Source organism: Leptopilina heterotoma, unplaced genomic scaffold (assembly GCF_015476425.1).
Source record: "Leptopilina heterotoma isolate Lh14 unplaced genomic scaffold, ASM1547642v1 Lhet_16, whole genome shotgun sequence".
Lineage (NCBI taxonomy): Eukaryota > Metazoa > Arthropoda > Insecta > Hymenoptera > Figitidae > Leptopilina > Leptopilina heterotoma.
Window position 1 is genome coordinate 2,804,045 of NW_025110874.1, and position 23,115 is coordinate 2,827,159.

At 27.0% G+C, this 23,115-nt stretch overlaps 2 protein-coding genes across 3 annotated transcripts in view; one reads left to right on the forward strand and one right to left on the reverse strand.

Moving 5' to 3' along the window:
* Positions 1 to 23,115, forward strand: part of LOC122498765 (RNA pseudouridylate synthase domain-containing protein 2-like) — a 486,414-nt gene that overhangs the window by 165,944 nt on the left and 297,355 nt on the right. The gene's annotated exons all lie outside the window — the stretch shown is intronic.
* LOC122498767 lies at positions 15,963 to 17,033 on the reverse strand. The gene is made up of 3 exons (XM_043606680.1): positions 16,903 to 17,033; positions 16,657 to 16,819; positions 15,963 to 16,547 (listed from the first exon to the last, which is right to left on the reverse strand). The coding sequence occupies exons 1-3, from the start codon at positions 16,951 to 16,953 to the stop codon at positions 16,273 to 16,275; spliced, it is 489 nt and encodes a 162-aa protein (XP_043462615.1). The 5' UTR covers positions 16,954 to 17,033; the 3' UTR covers positions 15,963 to 16,272.

Sequence of the window (23,115 nt, forward strand, 5' to 3'; positions counted from 1 at the left end):
CAGTTACCTACCTTATCCGCATAAAATTCACGCTACTTGTCACGCTTGTCACTCTATTTCTTTCTCTCACTGCTTTCTCTTTACGCTCTCAAATTCTAACCTCACAAATCACGCTTCACTTTAATACCATTTCTCACTCATACCTACTCTCTTCTTCACATACCCTCTTTCTATTTGCACCAGAACTCTTTTCCTTTCGCTCTTCAAACACTGCACTAACTACCCTTCGTTAATTACTTCAAATTTTGTCAAAAACTCTTAACCCTTTGCGAACGCGTGCACAATTCAACGGCACCGGAAACGAAAACCTTTATACTTTCTTGCTACATATTACATTAGTAGCAAGCATTTGTCCAATATGTAGCTAATTGTCTTCAACCTCGTCAGTTTTTACCCGATTGATAAAAAAGAGATATTTTTATTCCCAGTCTGTTATACAGTTCGAATATAGTAACAGTGTAGGTATTTTTATTCTTAAATTTTACTTCCTCGGTAAAAATAAAATCCATTATATAATTTTGCACAACTCAAATGGAATATTCTAACAAAATCCCTTTTTATACGTATAGCGATGTCCATACTTTTAAATATACATGTTTCGATCGAAACAGGTTTTCAATTAAATGCTCACGAAACTGTCAATCATGGTTATGATTTTAGCTTCATGCATGAAATTTATAAACTTATATGGGTGATTAAATTTAAAATGTCATTTTTGATCCTACTAACTTTGATTTTTCGATGTTGGATTTTGAACTTAACGATACTCTATTTTGGTTGACTAGAATATATGATGGACAAAAATAATAGTGGTCGAGCAGGTGGAAGCAAATTTTAATTTTCACCAGGTGAAAAACGATAGGCAGAAATGATAAGAAATTTTCTGTTTTCGTTTATTCTTTTCTCAAATAAATTCTTACAACTTTAAAAAGTTAAAATATTTCAAATTACAATAATGAATGTTTCAACATGACTTAAAAAATATTTGCAATGAGTTCTGCCATAAATTAATATACTTTTGAAGACCAAAAAGACATATATGAACATTGAGGGACACCACTGACATTTTTGAAAGATTTCACTGATAATTTTTTTTGAATAGTGAGAATAAAATCAGCTTATAAATTATAATCCAGTATCAAATCTTCATTAACTGCATATAAGGAGTAAATTTAACACAAATTTATTAAAAATAAAATAATAAGCTGCAAGAAACAGAATTTTGAGGGGACACCACTGACAATTTGCTTCTAATTCTTCTGCCAAATTTTTTCAGAGAATTTCTAGCGACTAAGAATTATTAATTTAAGTAGAAGGAGTGATTAAGAAAATTAATTGACTTGAAAAACTTTTATATATGAACTAGTATTCCAGATTTTTGGGCAGGACATGAAAATGACAATTTAAATTTAATCACCCATATATATACGTATATTTTATAAGAGTCGACAGTTAATGTATTGCCTGTTGATGAATTATTATTAGCGACGAAATGAATGGAAGTGAAACTTTTTATGAGCTGTGAAGTGGAAGGGCAAATACGTACTCGAGTTACGTAGGTGGTAATTTTGTAATTCACTAGGTTTCACATATAATCTCAACTTGGATGTTAAAGATAGACATCACTTCATCTCCTCACGCGGAGAAAAATAATAATCTTGTTATGATCAAAGATTTTGATGGCTGGTGATTTATTCTTTAACTACAGTATATGAATGAAGTCTATAATTATCAATCAATTCAATATGGGATAGTATCATCTGTATTTACCATTATCTCCTATAACAGAACATATAATTTTGTATTTTATTCTTTTTATTTTTATTGTATGTGGAAAATTGTTAATTAGAAGATATATTGTTTTCCTTCTGTTTTGAATGTATAGTGTTATATTAAAATTAAGTTTCTTATTCTGCAGCCCATTTTATGAAATAATTAAATCTGTACAGTTGAATTTAAATCTATAATTTTAGTTGAATTATTAAAATTTTTGTTTCTTTATACGGAAAAGTTTACTGTCAAATAATCTACAGAGAGGATTTGATTTTTTTATTTAGTTTTTGATAAGTTTGAGTTTGACATTAAATTTCAATTTGACCATCCTAAAAACTTTTAGTTGTAATTAGTTTTATACAAATTTTATCGGTGTTAAAAATAACTGATTCACTAAATTGGCACCAACATTTAGAATTTTTTTTTAAAATATTATTGAACTCGTATTTAGAAATTCTAAAAGCTTAAAAACATTCTAATTTTTAAGTAACAAAATACTGGTATTTTTTATAAAAAATTAAAGATAATTTTATAGTTGTTTTTAAAAAATTACAATTCTAAGAAAATACTAAATTGAAAATATAATTATTTTGTTTCATACCAAAAAGGCAGTTAATTATTCCGTAATTTACTTGAAGTAATTCTGGCTAATTTAATTAGAGTGGCTAAGTTAAATATTCCCTAACCACAACGTTGATTACCGTAACCAGTATTATTTACAAAGTTAAATTAACTAGAATAATTTTTTTTTCTGTAAAACCGTTTGCAGTAAATATATTGCGCAATTTCAAATAAACTCTAGTCAAAATTTTAATTATTATATCAAAAACAATCGTTTTTTTAATTTAAATGAAATTTTGATAAAAGGAATAACTAGAATTTTGTGTCAGGTAATTTTGTAAAATTATTTGCTACATTAAAAATATAATTAATTATGAAATACAAAAATAGTTTTAGATTTTGTTTATATTCAAATGCAAAATAGAAAATGCAAAATGCCTATTTTCATTTTACATTTTAAATGCATTTGCCGAAAACCATTTTGCATTTTGATTTGAAATGGTTTTTTTCATTATTTTGTATTTGAAAATGCAAAATACAAGAAAATTTTTTTTATATTGTAGCAATTTTTTCTTTTAAGGGCATCCGGGAAATAATACTGGTTTCGTGATAGACGTCTCATTTAAAAAGAAAAGAATATTTTGAGTCGGGATTTTTTGGTAAATATAGAGAAATGCTCTGGGAGTAGCGGTCCTCTCGGAATTTGGAGAAATTTTGATAAATAATTATAGAAAAAAATTGTTTAAATATACGGAAAAAGGTGTTTTTTACGGTTCAGTATCACGGTCTCATTTTGAGAGGATAAAATATTTCGGGTTCATATTTGGAGGGGTGATAGAGGAAGACTCTCCGAGGAGCGGCCCTCTCCGTTTTTGCAATAATTTTGCGAGGAAATTATTTTATTAACGATTGAAAGTGGAGTAATTTGAGTTTAATACATTTCCTTAATTCAAGTCGCGACCACTTCCGAGAATTGGCGCCACCTCCTTGACCACTGACACATAGATCCACTTGTCTGTGTGCTCGCCGCCATATTGTCTCTCACTTTCGCCCAAAATCCAACTTTTGTAATTTCGTTTTTCAATATTTATTTCAAAAATTACTTGCAAATTTCGAGAATATTCTTTATCATCACGAATTCCCCTAATTATCATGATAAATCCGAACTAAATATCTCTAATTATTTAGGAGTGAGACGACACGCGGGAAAACACTTTTTGGGCTCGATTTTTCCCGGATGCCCTTAAGGAGATTCTTCGGCTAATTCATTTTCTTTTAAATTTTACCAAACTTTATAAGAAAATTTTTACATACTAAAAACAGAAATTTTCAGGTTCAAAGTTTTAATATTTACATAGGATTTCACATCAAGCATTCGAAAATGAGATATTTTATTTAATTGCTGAAAAAGTTTTCTTACAATTTTTTCAAAAAAGCAGTTTATTGTATAAAGTCAAATTAATAGAATAATATATAAAACAGTTTCATAAGGGATACAATCTTATTTTATGGAAAAGTCAAAAAGTTACGTAAAAATAAAGTTCATTTAAAAAAAAGCATTTTATTTTGTAAAACCATTTTGAAAATGCGTATTTTCTATTTTGCATTTGAAATAACTTTTTGAAAACTATTTTATATTTGAAATACTTTTTGTGATACCATTTAGTATTTAGCATTTTAAATAGGTTTTGAGACCCATTTTTAACATCTCTGATCTTAATCCCAATAAATAAAAAATATTTATATACGGTTTTAATTTGGAAGAAAGAAAATTTTTTTTTAAAAACGATAAATTTTATTAAAGGTTAGAGTTTCAGGGTTGGTACGGGTCAGAAAAATAAGGGAAAAGTCAGGGATTTTTATTATTGAAGTACTGGAAAAAATTGAATTTTTAAGAAGTTATAAATGATTGCAAAAATTCAATTATTTTCAAAAGTAATAAAATTTTTCGCAGAAATTCAATTATGTTTAAAAATTAAAAAAAAAATAACGTCTAAATTTCAATTATCTTTAAAAATAACAAAATTCTTCACCAAAATTCAATTATTTTCAAACAAAATTTTAATAAAATTCTTGGCAAAATTTAAAAAATTTTCCTGAATTCAATTATTTTCCATATTTACTATTTTAATAAATTTGTTCAAAAAAATTCAATTATTTAAAAAAAGTTTTGATAAAATTCTACGCAAAACATTTATTATTAATTATTTTCACAAATTATTAAAAGTTCAAAGAAATTCAATTGTTTACAATTTTTTTACAAAATTTCTTCGCAATAATTCAATTATTTTCATAAATAATAAATTTTTTTGACAAAGATTCATTTATTTTCATGAATAATAATACTCATCGCAGAATTTCAATTATTTTTAATACAATTTTAATCAAATTCGTAGAGAAATGTAATTATTCTTAAAAATTTTATTAAAATTCGTCAAAAGAATCCAATTATTTAAAAATTTCTTGATGAAATTCTTTATGAGAATTCAATTTTGAGAAATATTCAATAAATTATTTATTATTGTATTTAAATAATTGAATTCTAGTAAAATTTTCTAATAAAAATTGATTTAAAAGTGAATTTCATTTAAAATTTTAGATAATAATTGAATATTAAAATCATTCAATAAATTATTTATTTTTGTATTTAAATAATTGAATTCTCGTAGAATTTTCCAAAAAAATTTGATTTAAAAGTGAATTTCATTTAAAATTTTAGATAATAATTGAATATTAAAATCATTATAGTTCATAAAATCATTAAAATCATTATAATTTTCAAAAATAATTGAATTTTAAAAGTGTTTTAAATTAAAATCTTTGAAAATATGAATTTTCCATACTTTTAACTGACTATTCTATAGAATTATTTTTTTTTTAAAAGTTTAATTGAATTTAAAAAAAAAATTATTTCAAGTTTTTATTTTCTAAATATTTAATTTAAGAATTTCCGAATAAACCAAAATTTTTGTAAAATTGAATTGTAAACAAATGGATTTGAAAATTCTCAAGGAACTTATTTAAAAATTACTAAAAATAATTGATAATTGAATTCTTTCTGTGAAGAATTTTATAATTTAGGAGAATAATTGATTTCTTGCAACGAATTTTTATTACCTACATTTTTTTTTAAATAATTAAAATCGTGTGAAGAACTTTATTTTTTTGAAAATAATTGAATTCTTGCAACGAATTTTATTCAATTTTTTTTAAATAATTGAAATCCTGTAAAAGAATTGTATTATTTATGAAAATAATTGAATTCTTGCAAAGGATTTTATTACATTTTTTTTAAATATATAATAATTTTTTTTTTTAATAATTGAATTCTTTTGAGAAATTTTATTAAAATAGTAGATTTTAAAAATATTTGAATTTCAGCGAAAAATTTTATTACTCTCTTAATTTGAGTCAGTTAAAAATCGTGGTTTTAACTGACAATCAGTGACTGACTTTTTGCTTCTGAATCAGTTAAAAATAACTGATTTTCAGTAAAAAAAATAACTCAAAAATCAGTTAAACTTTACTAATTGAATCAGTCAAAAAAAATTTACTGAATCATCAGTTATTTTTAACAAATTGTCAGTAGAAATATTATTATTTGAATTAGTGACTGACTTTTTGCTTCTAAATCAGTTATTTTTAAGCGATTCAAATTTAGAAAGTACTTGTAAAAATAATTGAATTCTTGCGAAGGATTTTATTAAAATTTTTGGAAATAATTTAATTTTTTTTAAATTTTATGGAAATTTAAATTATTATAAAAAATGATTCATGTTTATAATAAGATTCTTATAAGTTGTTGAATTTCATAAAGGTTTGAATCTGGAATTTTTTGAAAATCTCAATTTCTATGGAATAATGATAATGATTAAATATTTATTTAAAAAAGAATTTATTGACGTTTTCGAATAATTTTACTAGAAGGCTTAAAAGAGGGTTTATATTTCGACTCGGGTTTTTTTTTGCATAGATTTATACTCTCTAAATCTGAATTAGTAGTTTTCTACTAATGAAATAGTGCGGATTCGTTTACCAATTGAATTAGTAACTGTTTTTTACTAATTTTTAGTAGTTTTTTTTACTAATTATTAGTAGAAAATTTACTAATTTGAAATAGTAAAAAATACGGTTTACTAATTGAATTAGTAATTTTCTACTAGCAATTAGTAAAAAACTACTAAAAATTAGTAAAAAATGTTACTAATTTAAATTGGTAAACGAATCCGCACTAATTCAGATTTAGAGAGTACATTATATCTGTAAAGTAAAATTCATTACAATTAATAAATATTAGTGTAAACCATAAAATAACATAATTCGAAATGGCGAGTAATTCACGGACGAAATATTATGATATAAACGGAAGTAGTTTAGTTGCGTACTTGAAGTGCATGACATGAGTGGACCCCTCGCCTTTGCACTTTAGGCAGAAATTACCGTTCAAGTAATTTCGAAACTTCAATTTCGAGTCACACACAAGCTGCATTCCATTGCGTCTTGCGGACGATCGAAGAGAGAAACTAACTCTCTCAATTTCTAAGCCACCGCGATGCACCAAATACCCATTCGCGTAAAGTTAGTTTCCTGTTGGTGATTTCAAATTTTGTATACGTACATATAGCCTGCCCCTCCCCCTCTCTCTCTCTCTTGCCGCGTGGTATTTTCCAACTATAGACCCGAGAACCGTTTTCACATGGATGGGTCATCTAAAAGTGTATATTCCGTCCATTGCAATTTTCATGCTGAAGAAAACCCCCGAGTTCAAACTATACGAAAACGAACGATGATCCACAGGGACTTGAAAGAGTTCCAACTTTTCGATCTTGTTCTACAAGCCCCAGACTAGAAAAGTCTTCAAGATTCCTTTTCTCGTGTGACACAAGCAGGGCGAGAAAGAAAAAGAAGCTTAATCCTCGTCCGGCAAAAACAGGGAAGAAAAGGGAGAAAAAAGAACCATAAAAACACCTGGGTCTGATAGCTTCTCTATTCTTTATTTCCTTAATAATCCCTTTCACAAATTTTCTTCTTATCTTCAAATTTACATGTCAGGAAATATTATGTTGGCATTTAGAATAAAAATTTTCATGTTTTCAATTTATACAATTTTTACTATATTTATTTATTGAAATAGAAAACTCAAGAGCACCCTAATGAATCCTATATGAGAGATATGGAAAATATTTTCATTTACAGACAAAATATTCTCCTTTTAAAGGGTAAAAATGTTCAAAGATTTTGATAAGAATCTTTCATTTTTTAAAAACAAATTTTTTCATATAGTAAAATTTGGCAAATGAAGATGCTTAGAAATTTCAGTCAGTTTCGGTTTTAATAAGTTAAAAAAAAGTTATTTTAATAAAAGTAAAAGTTATTTTAATTTATTTTTTATTCCCACGTAGAAAATTACTTCTAATAAAATTAATGAATAATAATTATTGCAATGCTTATTAAAAGTAATATTCTCTTTTTGTTGCAGGTAAGCACAGTTTTCCACTTATCAAAATCTCACACGTAAGTACACAATATTAATGATCTTAAATTAGACGAAAGTCAATTTTTCATCATTAGAAGACCATTCAAGTATTATGTAAGCAGAAGTTTTTTCCTCTCTATATATAAGTAATAACAATAATATTTTATAAACTCATCTTCATATCTTATGTCAAATCATTAAATTAATTAAATGGACCTTGAATTTTTAGAGAGTTTCTAAATTTTTCAAGTGTTTTCTCATTATATTCTCAAATTATTATTTTATCCAATTTATAACTTTTAAAAGTACATACAATTTTTGTTTTAAACTTAATAAATAACTTTTTGTACTCTTGGATATATTGATATTCATTTGAAAAATTTAGATTCATGCGATAATGTTGAGTAGTTTCGTAAAATGTTGAGAAATTTTAGCTTTCAGCATAAAGTGCAAAATTATTCAAAAGTAATTTTAAACTATTTAGTGGATTGTGCTGAGAATTTAGAACTTTTTACAAAAATCTTTACTGGCTCTCTATATTATACAAATCTGAATTTTTTAAATCCGGATATATCCAAGAGTATAAAATGTTTCGTGTACTTTGAAGAATTATTTTTCTTGTCTATTATTTTGACATCTTATCGATGCCTTCGGGTCATTAAATGCTAATTTAAACGTCAGTGGAAAATAATTTTTTTTTGCAAAAGAATAGTGCAATAACAAGTTATAACTAAAAAAGTTGTGCAAAACAATTCTATCAAAAACTCTTCAATGAAAGATAATTTTAGCTTTGGGGTTAATGCAACAATGGTAAAAAAATGCTCATTGAACCTCAAAGATTTAGTTTTGTTCTTAGTGTTTATGACTAATATGATAGAATTTTTTATTAATATGTAACAATTATAAATGCGTGTCGTATTATTTTTAGTAGTAAATCATTAAATTAATTTTTATTAATTTTATGAAACATTAAAAGTTTGGTACACGCTTAACGATTATCATTATTTTAGAAAAGAAACTTTTCTTTATATTTTATAAGTTAAATTTCTGTTTTTAATTTTTTTTTTTTTATAAAAATCTAGTTAGAATTCTTATAAAATAGTACATTTCATTGCGAACTTGAAGTAAATTTACTGTCTTATAAAATAATATTAATGATTAATGAAATAATGCGATCTGTAATATATATTTTCAAAAATATTATTTTTTAAACGTTTAATTGTTTAATTTTAAAGTTATTTATGAGCAAAATATTTAAGTTATTGAATAATTGTTTTACATTGAATTCCTTGGAATTGAAATCCTTGGAAGATAAAAAAATAACATAAAATTAATTATGTTGCTCTTTTGAACATTCATTGACTAAAATTAAAATTGCAATGTTTGGATGATATGGTTTGTCATCAGGATTATCAGGCTAATTTTGTATAATAAATAATAACATCATTTTATGACAATTAAAAACTCAAATTATAAGCAATTTTAAAAAATCATTAATTTTAGATAAATAAATAAGTTACCTAAGTTTTTTTTTAGAATTTTTAGAAAAATTGTAGGTAATGACTAAAACATCAGACTGTATGCATCAAATAAAAATATAAATATAATTGATTAATATACACTTTATAATTTAATATAAAATCGTAATAAATTTATTATATAACTGCTAACCAAGAGCAAAAATTTGGAAATATCGCCCAATTAAGAACCATAACTTTTTGCTTTTGAATTAGTAAATTTTACTAAGAAATTAGTAGAAATTACTATTTGTTAGTGAAATTTAATAATTCAAAAGCAAAAAGTCGGCCACTAATTCAAACTAGTAATAAATTTTACTCATTCAAATTTCGAGAGTAAAGCTGAAGAGTAGTTGAAGAGTACGTACGGGTAACCTTATGATGTACCCTTCAGCTAGCTTTAAGGTCACCTTGAAGAGAAGCCATGAGGAAACTTTGAGATAGTCAATATTTTTCAACGTGAGCTATTATATTCAAGTATTAGACAGAATTATTTTATAAGCAGCTTAACTATAAGCATTATTTTGCACGCACTTTTCAGATAGAATTATCTTGCACTGCACGGAAAAAAAAATTCAACTACATCAGAGAATTTTTTCTTCAAAATAACTAAACATTTCGTCAAAAACGAGCGAGCGATATTGTCAATATCTCTGTTTTGGCTAAAGTGAAAATCTTTGGTCAATATCTCTATATTGGGGAAAGTGTATTGCTAACCTATACTTTATGTCAGTTTAAAAGAAAGATGTTGAAATTCTTCGCTTTAAGTATTCAAAATGTATAGCTAAAATCATAATTCTGGTGAATAGTTATAAAAGTTAAACTAAAAGCAAATAAAATTTGTGCAGTTTTTATAAAATTATGTAAAACACAAAATATATTAAGGGGTTACGCCACCCTGAACGCATGAAAATCGGATGGTTTTTTAGGAATTTTTTTGATAAAACTGTTTCAGGTAGGACTTCTTTACATTTATTGATGCTTTAGTACATATATTGAGCTTTATAAATATTTAAAAAAAAATTGTTTTTAATTAAAAATGGCGGAGATATAACTATTGGCGTGGATCAATTTTTCCGGAGCACTCCTTGATGGTGTACATGATTGGCAGTTCAATTTTTGTCAGAAACAAGTAAAACAATATTTTTCTTAAAAAGTGATAAATTTTGAACAGAGTCACGAAGCCATTTTAAAAAAAAAAATTTTTTACGCAAATGGAAGCACTTCAAAAATTGACATTTTTTTTTTGGCTAAAATTACCGTATAAAAAATTGGATAAAAAATTTTCAAATTATTCAATCAAAAAAATCCCACGTCACTCTGTGGAAAATCTATTTAGGAAGATGTATATTAATTTTCAAGTCAATCGATTGAATAGTTTTTGAGTTATCGTGTACACCGTCTCGAAAATTGTGGTTTCGAGAAAAACGCAAAAGAAGAAAAAAATGAACTTTAGTGTATTATAACTTGAAAATTTTTCAATTTACTATTTAATCAGCAATTCCTGGGCCATAATTTTTTTTATTTAAGAATGGAAGGGATACAATGAAAAGGACCCTTCCTAAATCATGAAAGGGCCCCCTAGACCATTCGAAAATAGAAAGTCGCTGCTTCCAGCAGCTCTCGGCGCGTCCCCACCGCGCTGACTTCTAATGACCATAACTTTTGTAATTAGTGAGACATTGTCTTCGGCGACATCTCAAAATATTCGTTAGAATATAAACTTTGAAATTAAGCAAAAAAAAAAAATAAATTTTTTTGAAAATTTCAGGGTGGCGTAACCCCTTAATTAAATGATCATGTAATGCCAAATTGTGAATTTCAATTTTATTAAAACACACCTTTTGTGTTTACGAAATATAATCTAATACTGATTGTAAAATCTGAGATTATGTTATTTACATTTTTTTGTTTATCAGTAGTGTTTTATGATTAAAAAGAGGCACAATTTATATAGTAATTAAAGAACTGAAAATATACGATACTTTTCCTCCGTATTTTAATATTATCAGGGATGCTACGGTCAGTACAGGGAAAACCTGGAATTGTCAGGAAATTTTTTCTCAGTCAGGGAAAACCTGGAAATAACTATATAAATGTTTTATTGCCTAATATTGTTCAATTTTCTTCCTAAGAACATATAAGCTAATATTTTCAAAAATTGTAATATTATTCTTTGCAAGAATTAAATTATTTTTTTAAATAGTAAAAATCTCTTCAAAAATTCAATTATTTTCAATACAATTATAATAAAATTTCACGAAAGAATGAATGAAATTCAATTATTCTAAAAATTATCAATTAAAATTATTAAAAAAATTCCATTTTTAAAAAAAAATTAAAAGAAATTCTTCAAAGAATTTAATTAGAATTATCAATCATTTTAATAAAATTCTTCGCAAAAATTAAATTACTTTTGTAAATAATAAAATTCTTCGAAGGAATTGAATTATTCTCAAATTTTTTTATAAAATTCTTTGCAAGAATTCAATGATGTTCAATACATTAATTTTTAAAAGAAAAAATATTAAAAATGTTAGGAAACAAAAAAGCAAACAACAACTATTAATTTGGTCAGGGAATTCGAAGTAAAATGGCCTGGAAAACTTGGAAAAGTCAGGGAATTTTGAAATGCTGAAATCGTAGCAACCCTGATTATTTAATTAAAATTTGAAAAAATTTAATTTAGAATCGGTGTGGGAAATATAATATAAACAAAAAATGATTAATATGTCAGTTCAAGTTTCTTGTAATAATTTTATTGATAACGCACAAAAATGCTTTTAGAAAAAAATTTTCTTTTAATAATAGACATTCTGATAATTGTTACAATATGTGGAAACTTTTTAGAGTATAATATTTAATTATTAAATCTTAATAAGTAATATGTAATCTATAAAAAGTTTATTATAATTGTACTTTATTTTTATATTATTTATTATTATTATTTAACTATTATCATATTGTATTGTTATATTTAAATATTAATATAGGCTGAAAAATATTTATTAACAAAGTCCTTGGAAATTAATTCTTATAATAAAAATAAACTTTGATTTACATTCTGTGTATTTAGAAAAAATTTATTGACAATGAACGAATATACAAACAAAAATACATTAAATGTATTGAAAACTTGAACAGATTTTGGTCTACAATTGTAGCAGCCAAATTTTAAAAAATGTGAACATTTGAAGTCATTTTACATTCTAAAAGTTTACACTCTTTTTTTCAAATAATACAAAACCTTTTTTACTTAAACGTAAGAGAAAAACATAAAATTTCTTTTAACATGCATGAATAATCGGAATATATTTAATACAATTTTTGCTGTCGAATATAAAACTGGAAATAATCATTGGTACTATTCTTTAACTTAAACAATTTTTGCATCGAAAATTAAAATAGTCTAAATACCATTTTTAAAACAGCTTTTTATCACTATATAGTCTTGCAATTACACATTTCGAACATTTTCTGATTATACTAAACTAAAAATCTGAAAACTTTAAATATATTAAATTATAATATAATTAGAATTGCAAAAAATACAAGTTTATAAATCTTCTCCTTATACAAAAGGTGGAATATAAAAGTAAAATTCAGGAATTGTTTAGTCGTGAAAATTATAATTATTACAAGAGTATTGAAGAACTTATTGACTATTTTCGAAAGAAACTTAACAATTTTTAAAACTATGAATTGTTATTCGTACTATAACAGATGGAAATAAAAAATATTATGCGATATACAATTTTAATTGTCGTACAAAAGCTGTAGATCATATCTACTACAAGTAAGTTTCGAATCAGTAAATACGTATATTTAACTTAATATTTCTCTCGAAAAGAAAGTTATTTATTCTACGGTAAGTGTTTTGTCGAAATATATTTTTTACCATGTTCTTTTATTATGTTCAACGGGAAAGGACTTAACAGAGAATCATAGTTCACAATGCATTTTGCATTCGAATATTCTATTTCATATGCGTCAAAATGTTCATCAAAATCAAGGATTTGAAGCTTTCTACAAAGAAAAAAAATTTTATTATCGTTATCTATAATGACAAGTTGGATTTTGCCAAACTGTAAACATTCATTTGCTTCTTCTAACAATATTACATAATTTTCTTGGTATTTTACGCCAGACTTATTAACCCAATTACATTGAAATATTGGTTCCTGAATGGACGGAAAACTATAATTGCTGATTTCATATAAAATAATTAAATTTTGTAAATTCGTTGATTTTGTTGGACCAACTTCAAACTTTTCAACAAGACCTTCATTAGACAATAATATATTTGCTAATTTCAATTGATGTTTGAGAGCAAGAGTGTATAAAAGATTCTTTTTACAGAATGAAATAATAGCTGTCGTTTTTGACTCTTGATGTTTGGCTTCATTTCTCATCCCCCAAAAAAAGACTAAAGGACCACAATTTCTAATGACTCTACCGTAATGTGTCATAAAATGTGCTTTTGGTTTTAAAGGTTTCTTGAAAAGCTTCGTAAATGAAGAATTGTGTTCTTCGACAAGAGTATCTAGTAAGTAAGTACATTCATTTTGAATACTTGGAGTAGTTACAAGACAGATAATTTGACGAAGAGTTAAATAAAACCTCCAGACTGGATCGTCATGAGGTACAACGTCACCCATCATGAGACCAAAAGAGAGTGTAAAGATCCACATCTCTTTAGCTGACATTTTAATAGAAGTGTTTTTAGGTCCAAATTTTTCGGAAACCGGAGGAGGAATATTTTGTTTATCTATTGCCCCGTAATCAAAGAATTGCATTCTATAAATTAAGTCATTAAGAGTAAAATATTCTTTTTCAAAAATAAAATAAATCAAAATTTCCGCCATATCTGTGTCGCACACACCTTCAAACAGATCGTGCATAATGTCCACAACAATGTTTGAAGTCATATGAAATCCTTTAATTTTGTGAAAAACATTCTCTTCTTTAATTCCAGTCTTAGAAATGTCATCAAGTATTAAGTCAGCATCATAGGATTCTTCTGTTCTTAATTTACTTGAATCTTCTCTATTTGAATATTGCAATTCCGATTTGGACATTTTACACATTCGGCAAAGAAAATTTGAATTGAAAGATTCTGTCATTCCGAAAATAGAATTTAATCCTAAATTATCACCTGTAATTAATGCAAGTTGGAAATATACTTGTACTTTACAGTCAGGGAGATTTAATTCGATGCCCGTGTCTTGTAAAAATTTAAATTCTTCAATTAAGGGTAAAAATGAGAAATGGTTACCGCAAATTTTTCTATCGTCGGAATAAAATAACTCAGCAAGATATATATTCCTTAAGGAAGATCCAAATTCTGGAGGAAATAAAGGAATATTAATATAAGAAGCACCTATTTTGTACATTCCCGCGTGGCTACCTAAACAATTTCCCGTCTCATAGTCGTCAAAAAATAAGAACAGTGGTAGGACCAATTTTGTTCCATAATATCTTTCGGTTAAATTTTTCCATAAAGTTCCCTGTATGAAATTGGAGAGTATACTATTTTCATTTTCTAATTTTTCTTTATATGCCATCACTGATTGAAAAACCCCTTTCATTTCAAAAACAGATTTTAATACTTGTCTTAATGGAATGAACTCTGCGTGGACTTCTTTATGAGACTCTATAACATTTAAATTGTGAGAAGCACAAGGCACATATTTACAGCCTATTTCTTTTTTAACAGGAGGAATTAAAACACCAATATCTTCCAATTGTTTGAACCTTAAATATTCAGTTTCGAGTTTCTGAAACGGATTTTGAGTACAAATTAAAGCATCTGCAATATTTTTTAAATTTTCTTCGGATTCGCCTAAAGTTTTCAAACGATCTAAAATCAAAGAATAAATTTCTGACTTTTCACTAACCATTGTATTGAACATATTAATAAAAATTCCCACTTTATTTCTAGATAAAGTAGAGTCTGCGTATAACTCCGTTATTTTTTTTAATGCTTTTGAATGCAATTCTTCTTTTAATTTTTCTATTTCAAACATGTTTTTTAAATCTAAACGATAATCAGATAAGTGTTTTTGTGCTTTAATATCGGAAGTAGATGCTTCATTTGTATCGGAAGTAGATGCACTATTTTTAGGGATGTTATTAACTTTTGCAGATTCAATTGGCTGAGATTGAGTGTTAGATGTGTTGCTACTAATTTCATGTAAATTATAATGTTCTGTACCCCAATGTCTCTTAAATGTTTTAAATGACGAAAATTGTCGATGACAATTTAACTCACCGCAGAATATATAACCTCTTTTTTCGAACCCATGATCAACGTAAATGTGACTCTTGTATATTTCGAGATCTACAATAACACTTTTGCACAAAAAGCACGTCGGCATGGTGACAAATTGTTTGTATTTAAAAAAGATTAATTATTTTTAAAGTATTACAATTGTATAAAATATATTTTTTATACACTCTAAATATATTGTATATATTTATTTTACTTTAATTAATACTTCAATATTTTCTTCGTATCACAGACTACTACCAGTCTTTTAGTTAGTTGATATATTTTTAAAATATAACAGTTTCGTCAAAAAAAGAAATGTCTTACTTTTAAATATCACATTATTGAACAATATTTAAGACTGTTCAATGTTTAATGTACCACGGTTTCGCATGTCTCCGAGCAGAGTCAAAACAGATTCTCCTAAAGAATCTTCAGTTCTGTCGATTATACTATAAATTCTATTCTGAATTACTAACCAACAATTTTCTGCTTCCTTTGGGTAGTTTAATTGCAAAGCATAAAAACTTTTGAATGTGATGTCGAAAGCTTTCTTTGGTGAGTCAAAATGATATCGTATATCATTTATACATACATACGATGCAGTTATTTGAAGTAACGTTTCGCCAACAAGAACAAGTAATGGTTGCTCGGTAAGACCATGCATTTCGAGTTTCTTACGACGATTTTCCAATCTGCCTTGTAATTGAGTTATATTCTGTAAAAAGTAAATGAAATTTATTAAATGAAAACTTAAACATTTTATAAATTTTAAATACATATGAAAAAAAATATATTAATATTATTAAAAATATTATTACAGTAATGTGCATTACAAAAGCGTCTTGAACTTCTGGTTTACTTAATTTCCACACCCGTTTTTTAGACGATCCTCTTACGTTTAAAGTAGGTAGAAGTAAAGGGATTAGTCTAAAGATGACAGCCACTGAAGCTGAGAAATAAATAGAATAAATAATCTTTAACACACAAACAAGAGTAGTTAAAAATGTAACATATTAGGAAGTTTTATAAAACAAATTTTGATAAAAATAAAATTTAACCATCAGTATCATCGTTGATCAAATTGTACACGGCAAGCAAAGCAGATATTTCAGAACTTTTTCTAGTTTTCGCGCAACCTATTATTTCTTTTTCAAAAGAGTCCCACTCGTTGTTCAAGGCATCACTTTTATTTTGATGCATTTGTTTAAAATCCTCATCGATCTAAAAATCATAAACAAAAAATAATTAACTTTATAAAATAAATAATTGCAAATTAAAAAATTTAATAAGAATACGTTACGCACTAATTGAAATCCTAAAGGCTGTTGTAGTACTTTGTACACAGACATGTACATTACATTCGTTAGGTCACTTTCAATTAGATTTTTGATTCTTAATTTTGAGGTTAAAATCCATTGTTCAATTACTTGTTCCCAAGGGCCTATGTGATTTTTCAACCATTGCACTGATGCGCTTAATTCCTCTGTTTCTATAAAATAAAATATACATTTAAGAATAATTATAGAGATAACCTAAATAATAATTGTTTTTTTCTTTTCGTGTAGGCCTAGTGCAATTTAATTTCAATTATATCAAAAAGTATTTTCTAATTAATCAATATACCTTGCAATTGAAGTTCATCAGGGTTTGCTAATATAGCATTACGTGATCTCGTTAACAAATTTTCTACTCCTGGCGGCTTAATACTTTTAATGTTACCGATTGTAATTCCAGACCTTTTTAATTTAGTTCTCAACGAATAATATTTACTTTGAAGCTTTCCTTTTGCTAAGGATGGTTGTCTTGTGACGGAATTAATTTTAAATGGTATGTAAAAGGTCGAAGCGTTTTCAGTAGGAAACGTGCTGACAATACAATCAGCAAGTTCAATTAATCTTTTCGAATGAATGCTAAAAAAATAATTAATATATATTAAAAAAAATTTAAGAGTTTAAAATGGAATTAGGCAAAGATTAACTTGAAAATTCTGTTGTATGCTTTTTTGTTTCGCCATTAAACCTTAAAACCATTTTAATAAAAAATAATTACGTATAATCATTTTGAGCATTTAACTCATTGCGAATTAAAATGTCTGCAATGTCGAGACGTTGTTCATTTGTCAAAATGTTGTTTTCCTTGTAATACTTTAATGCAGCAATCCCCTCCAAAGAATTTTTTAAGATGTTTTCGATGTTAGTATCTAAACCAATTACGTTTAAATATTAAATTGTATGTATTATTTATTGCATTTCTAATGGTCTAATAATATGATTTGTACTTAAATATTATTCCTGTCAATTTATTTTGACAGTTAAAAGATTTAGCATATGAAAATTTAAATTAAAAAGTTCCAAAAAAATAACAATGTATGACAATAATAAGAGACTGCATCACAAGTGATTTGGTGAATTAGAAATTTTTTAATTTAATAATTTTACTAAGCAGAAACTATTAAAAGAATTGAATGCAATAAAAATTTATGTAATGAGAATTTTATTATAGGTAAATTTTTTTGTTAAAAACACTTGATTAAATAAATGAAAATGAAATTTCACTTTAAAAAAATTTAACTTAGTAAAAATTAGGTGCAAAAGTATTATTCTATTCTAAATATATATTTAGCTGTATAAAAATAACTCTGCCTTATTATAATTGATATAACTGTTTCTATTTTTAATAAGAGTAAAAATTTTATACCTGATAGAGGATTACTTAAATTATCATTGGATTTTTCAGCCTCATTCGAATTTGCTTGATTTCTCGCGTCACTCGATGCTCTTAAATTATTATCTTCATTTATTTCTTCGTTTTCGAAAGACTAAAAAAAAGTTTTGACAGTTATAGCTTATCTTATAATAACAATAAACAAAATGTTTTGGTTTCGCAACATATTACATAACCTATAAATATATAAATACTTTTAATGAGTTCATAATATAAAATTTTACTTACAAATTGATGATCACCCGATATAATGACATTTACAACTGCAAATTCTCTTTTCCAATTAGCAAAAAATTTATCACGTGGGCCATGCTTAGGAAAAATTTTTTCGACTGTTTCCGGACTTATGACTCGAAATGATTCTTCGTCTATTTCCTCTTCTGTAAAATTTTATCTAAACTAATTTTCTTTTTTCTAAAATTTAATATTTTAGGATATTTTAATTATACATATACACACAAGTATATATATACACAATATATAATAAAGTGCATGACATATATTAACCTAACCTTCAAAAGCCGGTATATACTTTTCCAATTTCCAGGCAATTAGAATATTTTTGACGAAAGAATCCATCTTAATTTTTAATTCTGTAAACATTTTTTACATTCAAATAATTAGAACAAAATATTGCATTATTCAAAAGGTTAAAAGCATGGAAATCACGTGCTGAACATAAGAAATAATTACACTATTTTCCGTCAATATTTGTGAATGCACTGATTATTATGAGAAAAATAGTATTCTTATTGCATTACAAAACACAACACTTACTTGTTCTTTAAAATCACAAAAATTAATCCACAATCACATCTCGAAAAAAACAAGCTATTAGTGTCACATTAACGACCACTAACGACTGATGACGGCCATTTTAACTTATGCTGTATATCAATGCACTATATATATCAGGGATTTTGAATATCGCCAAATCACTGATGTTCACAAAATCAAAGCGATTATACGTATGGCGCTTCTAGAGGTATATTTAGCTGCTTTATTCGAAAGTCTTGTTTATTTCTACTATTTAAAAATAATGCGTAATTTCTTAATATATGAAATTTTTCGTTTCAGCAATAACATCAAGAATGCCAATTCTTTATAAAAAATTTATTGACAATAGCTGAATTGATTTCAAAAATGAGTTATATGTATTTTCATTTTAGCTTTATTTCCAAAATCGCTCGTTCGCATCGCTAAATTTTTTTCCGTGTGAATATACTGAAATAGAATTTTCTTGCACAACTCGTTTAGATATCTTGATATTGCACTTATTTTCCAAATAGAATTGTTTTGTTTAAGTTAGCGCACTTTATGAACGGAAGCCATCGTTATTACGTCTTGCTTAGGTACCTAAATAATAGTCGACTTTATTTCTTCTTCATTTTATAAGCAGCCTTCTTCAAACTATGATATTATAATTATTACAGCAGTTTGAAATTTTGAAAATTTTAAGTTTTATGAGTTTAAAGTATTAAAGTTTTACGAGAGTTCTAATAAGAAGTTTGACTTCAATACAAAAAAGTTGAATCAATATATAAATAATTCTGTTGCCTCGGGGAACGTTTATAAATGATGTCACGTTTTTGGGGTAGGACGGGGGTCTCCACCAAACGTGACACAAGGAATTTTCCTCATGCGAAAGTCAGCAAATATGTGTGACAAGGGGGTAGGGGTTTGAAAATATGAGAAAGTGCGTGATACATCATTTATAAAAGCTCCCTTAATTTACAAAAAAAAATGACAGTTGGCCAAAATTTTAAATAAAAATTTAATCCTTAAAAAATTTTTTTAAAATTTTAATCACTAAAGTACGAATGTAAGATAAAGCCTAAATTATATTTTAAGTTTCACTGCATTATTCTGAAATTCGACCTACAAAAGAACAAATTTTTAAACTTTTAATATACATATTTCTGTGGGAATTCAGTTAAAGTTCTTGAAATTTATTTTTGAATCCAATTTCCAGCGAGTTAAATCACAAGAGTTGCATTAACGCATTCACATACCATATTAAAAAAGAAATGAAAAGATTTTTAGCAAATAATATAAAAGTATCGCCATAAGTTAAACCACCCAGGAGTGCTGGAACTATAAAGTATTGCTATTAAGATTAATTGCGTTGTAAATATTACAACCGAGTTTGTTTGCCACCGGAACACAGACGTATCCGGTATTTCCCAAAGGAGGTGTTCATAATATCCTTTCTGAGCTTCCCCATGGATTCACTGTACCCTTTACTTTTATATGTAAAATCTGTCGACCATTTATCCACTTTGATGTATCAGTACATTTTAAACTCCTCTGCGTTTTATGAAATTCATTTAAGTTTACATTCTGTGCTATTGCTATACTCTCTGATGCCTCACTCTTGTTCCTTTTGAATCATTTGATTCTGCGTCGGCAGTAAATTCAATTTCCATGTAGGCAAGTAGAAAAATCCATCATTTAGCTTAAGGAGGTTTATCCCAAAATCGATTTTCTACAGATTCTTATAAAATTTTAAAGACATATTCATAGCTTTATTTTACATGTGTGGTTAAAATTTTATTGAATTTAACCGTACCGTTTTCAAGATATAAATTTATAAAGTTTGAAGTTTTCAATGGGGACAGTGAAAAAACATGCAAAATGACTATGTTTCTATTGATTAAAAGAAAACGGCTTTACAGATCTTTGCAAAAAATTAATATATTTTAAACGATAGGATAATACAGCATTTACTAAAATATAGAATTGATTGGCCGTTGAGTTGTTAAGAAAATGGTCCGTAATTTTTAATTTTTGGTTCGTAAAGTCCGTATTATATTTATTTTTAAATACTTTCACTGCTTCGAGCCATGTTTGTACGAATCGTCATTTGACAATTTTACTTCAAGTTTTGAACGTTCAATGAAAGAATTTATGTTCTAATTAAATATTTCTAAAAATCACATTAATAAAATGTAACAGAAAATAAATGAAACAATTATTTAGTTAAAAATTTATTATTGTCCGTCCACGAGATAAAAATTCTGAAAAAAACCAAAATTCGATAGAACGACAATTTGTTTGAATGAAAATTTGATTAAATGACAATTTGGAAAAATGTCAATTTAGTTAAATGATGCTCCGACCACAAGCGAATATTTTTGATTAAAATAGACACAAACAGAATGGTTCGAATTTAAAAAAAAAAAATTGCTGTAAAAATTGAAAATTTGTCCAACTTGGCGACTTGTTAAAAAAAAAATCACAATGCGTCCTCTTGGATATGAGATCTCATTCAGACCTGACGAGAAGTTGTAAGAGAAGTAGCTTACAAGCTTTAACAGTAAACTGTTCTTCTAGAGAAATTTTCTGTGTCGGTCGAGAAAGGCTGCAATCGGATTCACGACTTGTTCAAGAGCGGTTTCTCATCCCTTAAACGTTTTTTTTTCTCTTATTTTACTTCTCTCTCTCTCTCTTTCTCTCCTTCTCTTTCAATGAAATCGATTCCGGGTCAGTTAAGGTGTACTTTCAAACCGAAGGGCGTGACTTGTAAGCACCGTTGACGGTTTAAACTTTAATCGATAAACGAGTCCCTTGCCTTTTAACGGATCGTCCCTTATTCGATTAGAGACGAAACTTTATTCAAACAATAAATAAAAAAAAGAAAGTAAAAATATTCGAGGGAAATTAAAAATTAGTTCAGGAAATATAAACTATATTTTGTCGCATTTCCAGCATTTATTCCTGAATTCAGTAAAGTATCCAAAGATGATACTTTAGCATAATGATGTAGCATTTCAGAGACATATCTCAATATATGAATGAATTTGAACTTACATTAGAAAGAAATGTTATTCATGTCCCTCGCGTATTTGAATATGATAAATGGATTCTAAAGGATCCTTATTCTCGAATCTGATAGATTCTGACACATCTTATTCTCCTTATCATTCCAGGCTCCTCATCACATAATCTGTGTATCTCCCAAAGGAAATTTTGTCTCCCGCTTCTATATGTCTTAGTGCCCCTAACCCCTAAGGTTCCAAAGCTATAATCATAAATTAAATATTTACGCCAGGCACAAGTTGACGGTATTAGATCAATTTTTCTTACATGTCATGCAGAATGGAAATTTAAACTGACATTGAATTGAAAAACAAAAATTGGTGGGAATTTTGGAGTTGTTGATTGTATGTGAAGCTGAGGAGGATAGACTTTCGTGGTACTGATCCCTTTGATACGATTCTGGGCCTTTCAACTTCCATTTCCTTCTCTAAGTTCTGCTAGTAGCCCCCGAGGAAATCTTACATTGCCTAGACAGGCCGAACGTGTATAGCGTGTGTGGGACAGTGTAGAATGTACAACATCTCGTCGCCATAACACGTCGACACTGTCTATAACCCAACCTTGCGGCTGGCAGGACGCCTCTCTGGTTATGCTATCGGTTTACCCACGGGAGATAGATGCGAGAGAGATGTGCGCCCTAGGAAATTATGATCGTCATTTTAGATCTCTCTTGTCAACGAAGGTAACATATTTCCTAATTAATTTCGCTTTAATCTATACAGATTAATACAAATACGGTTTAATACTTTTGTTCCCAGGGACCTTGGCGAACATTGCTTATTAATTCCTCAATATCTTTCACACATACTGTATGATAAAATCGTAATCTAATCATACTAAACAATTAATAATAAACGTTGAGTACCAATTTTAAGGATATTGTGTTTTAAATATCTTAACCCTCTGTCTACCCCAGTCTAGCGCTTTTAAATGTAATTCCCATAGACCCCACCGGACGACCGAATTGTCGTTTT

Excerpts from the sequence above, each read along its gene's own strand:
- LOC122498767 (XM_043606680.1), bottom strand. The coding sequence starts at position 16,953 with ATGTACATGTCTGTGTACAAAGTACTACAACAGCCTTTAGGATTTCAA. Across the intron at positions 16,820-16,902 it reads AGCCTTTAGGATTTCAATTA|ATCGATGAGGATTTTAAACA; the intron begins GTGCGTAACGTA and ends TATGATTTTTAG. Across the intron at positions 16,548-16,656 it reads GATCAACGATGATACTGATG|CTTCAGTGGCTGTCATCTTT; the intron begins GTTAAATTTTAT and ends TTTATTTCTCAG.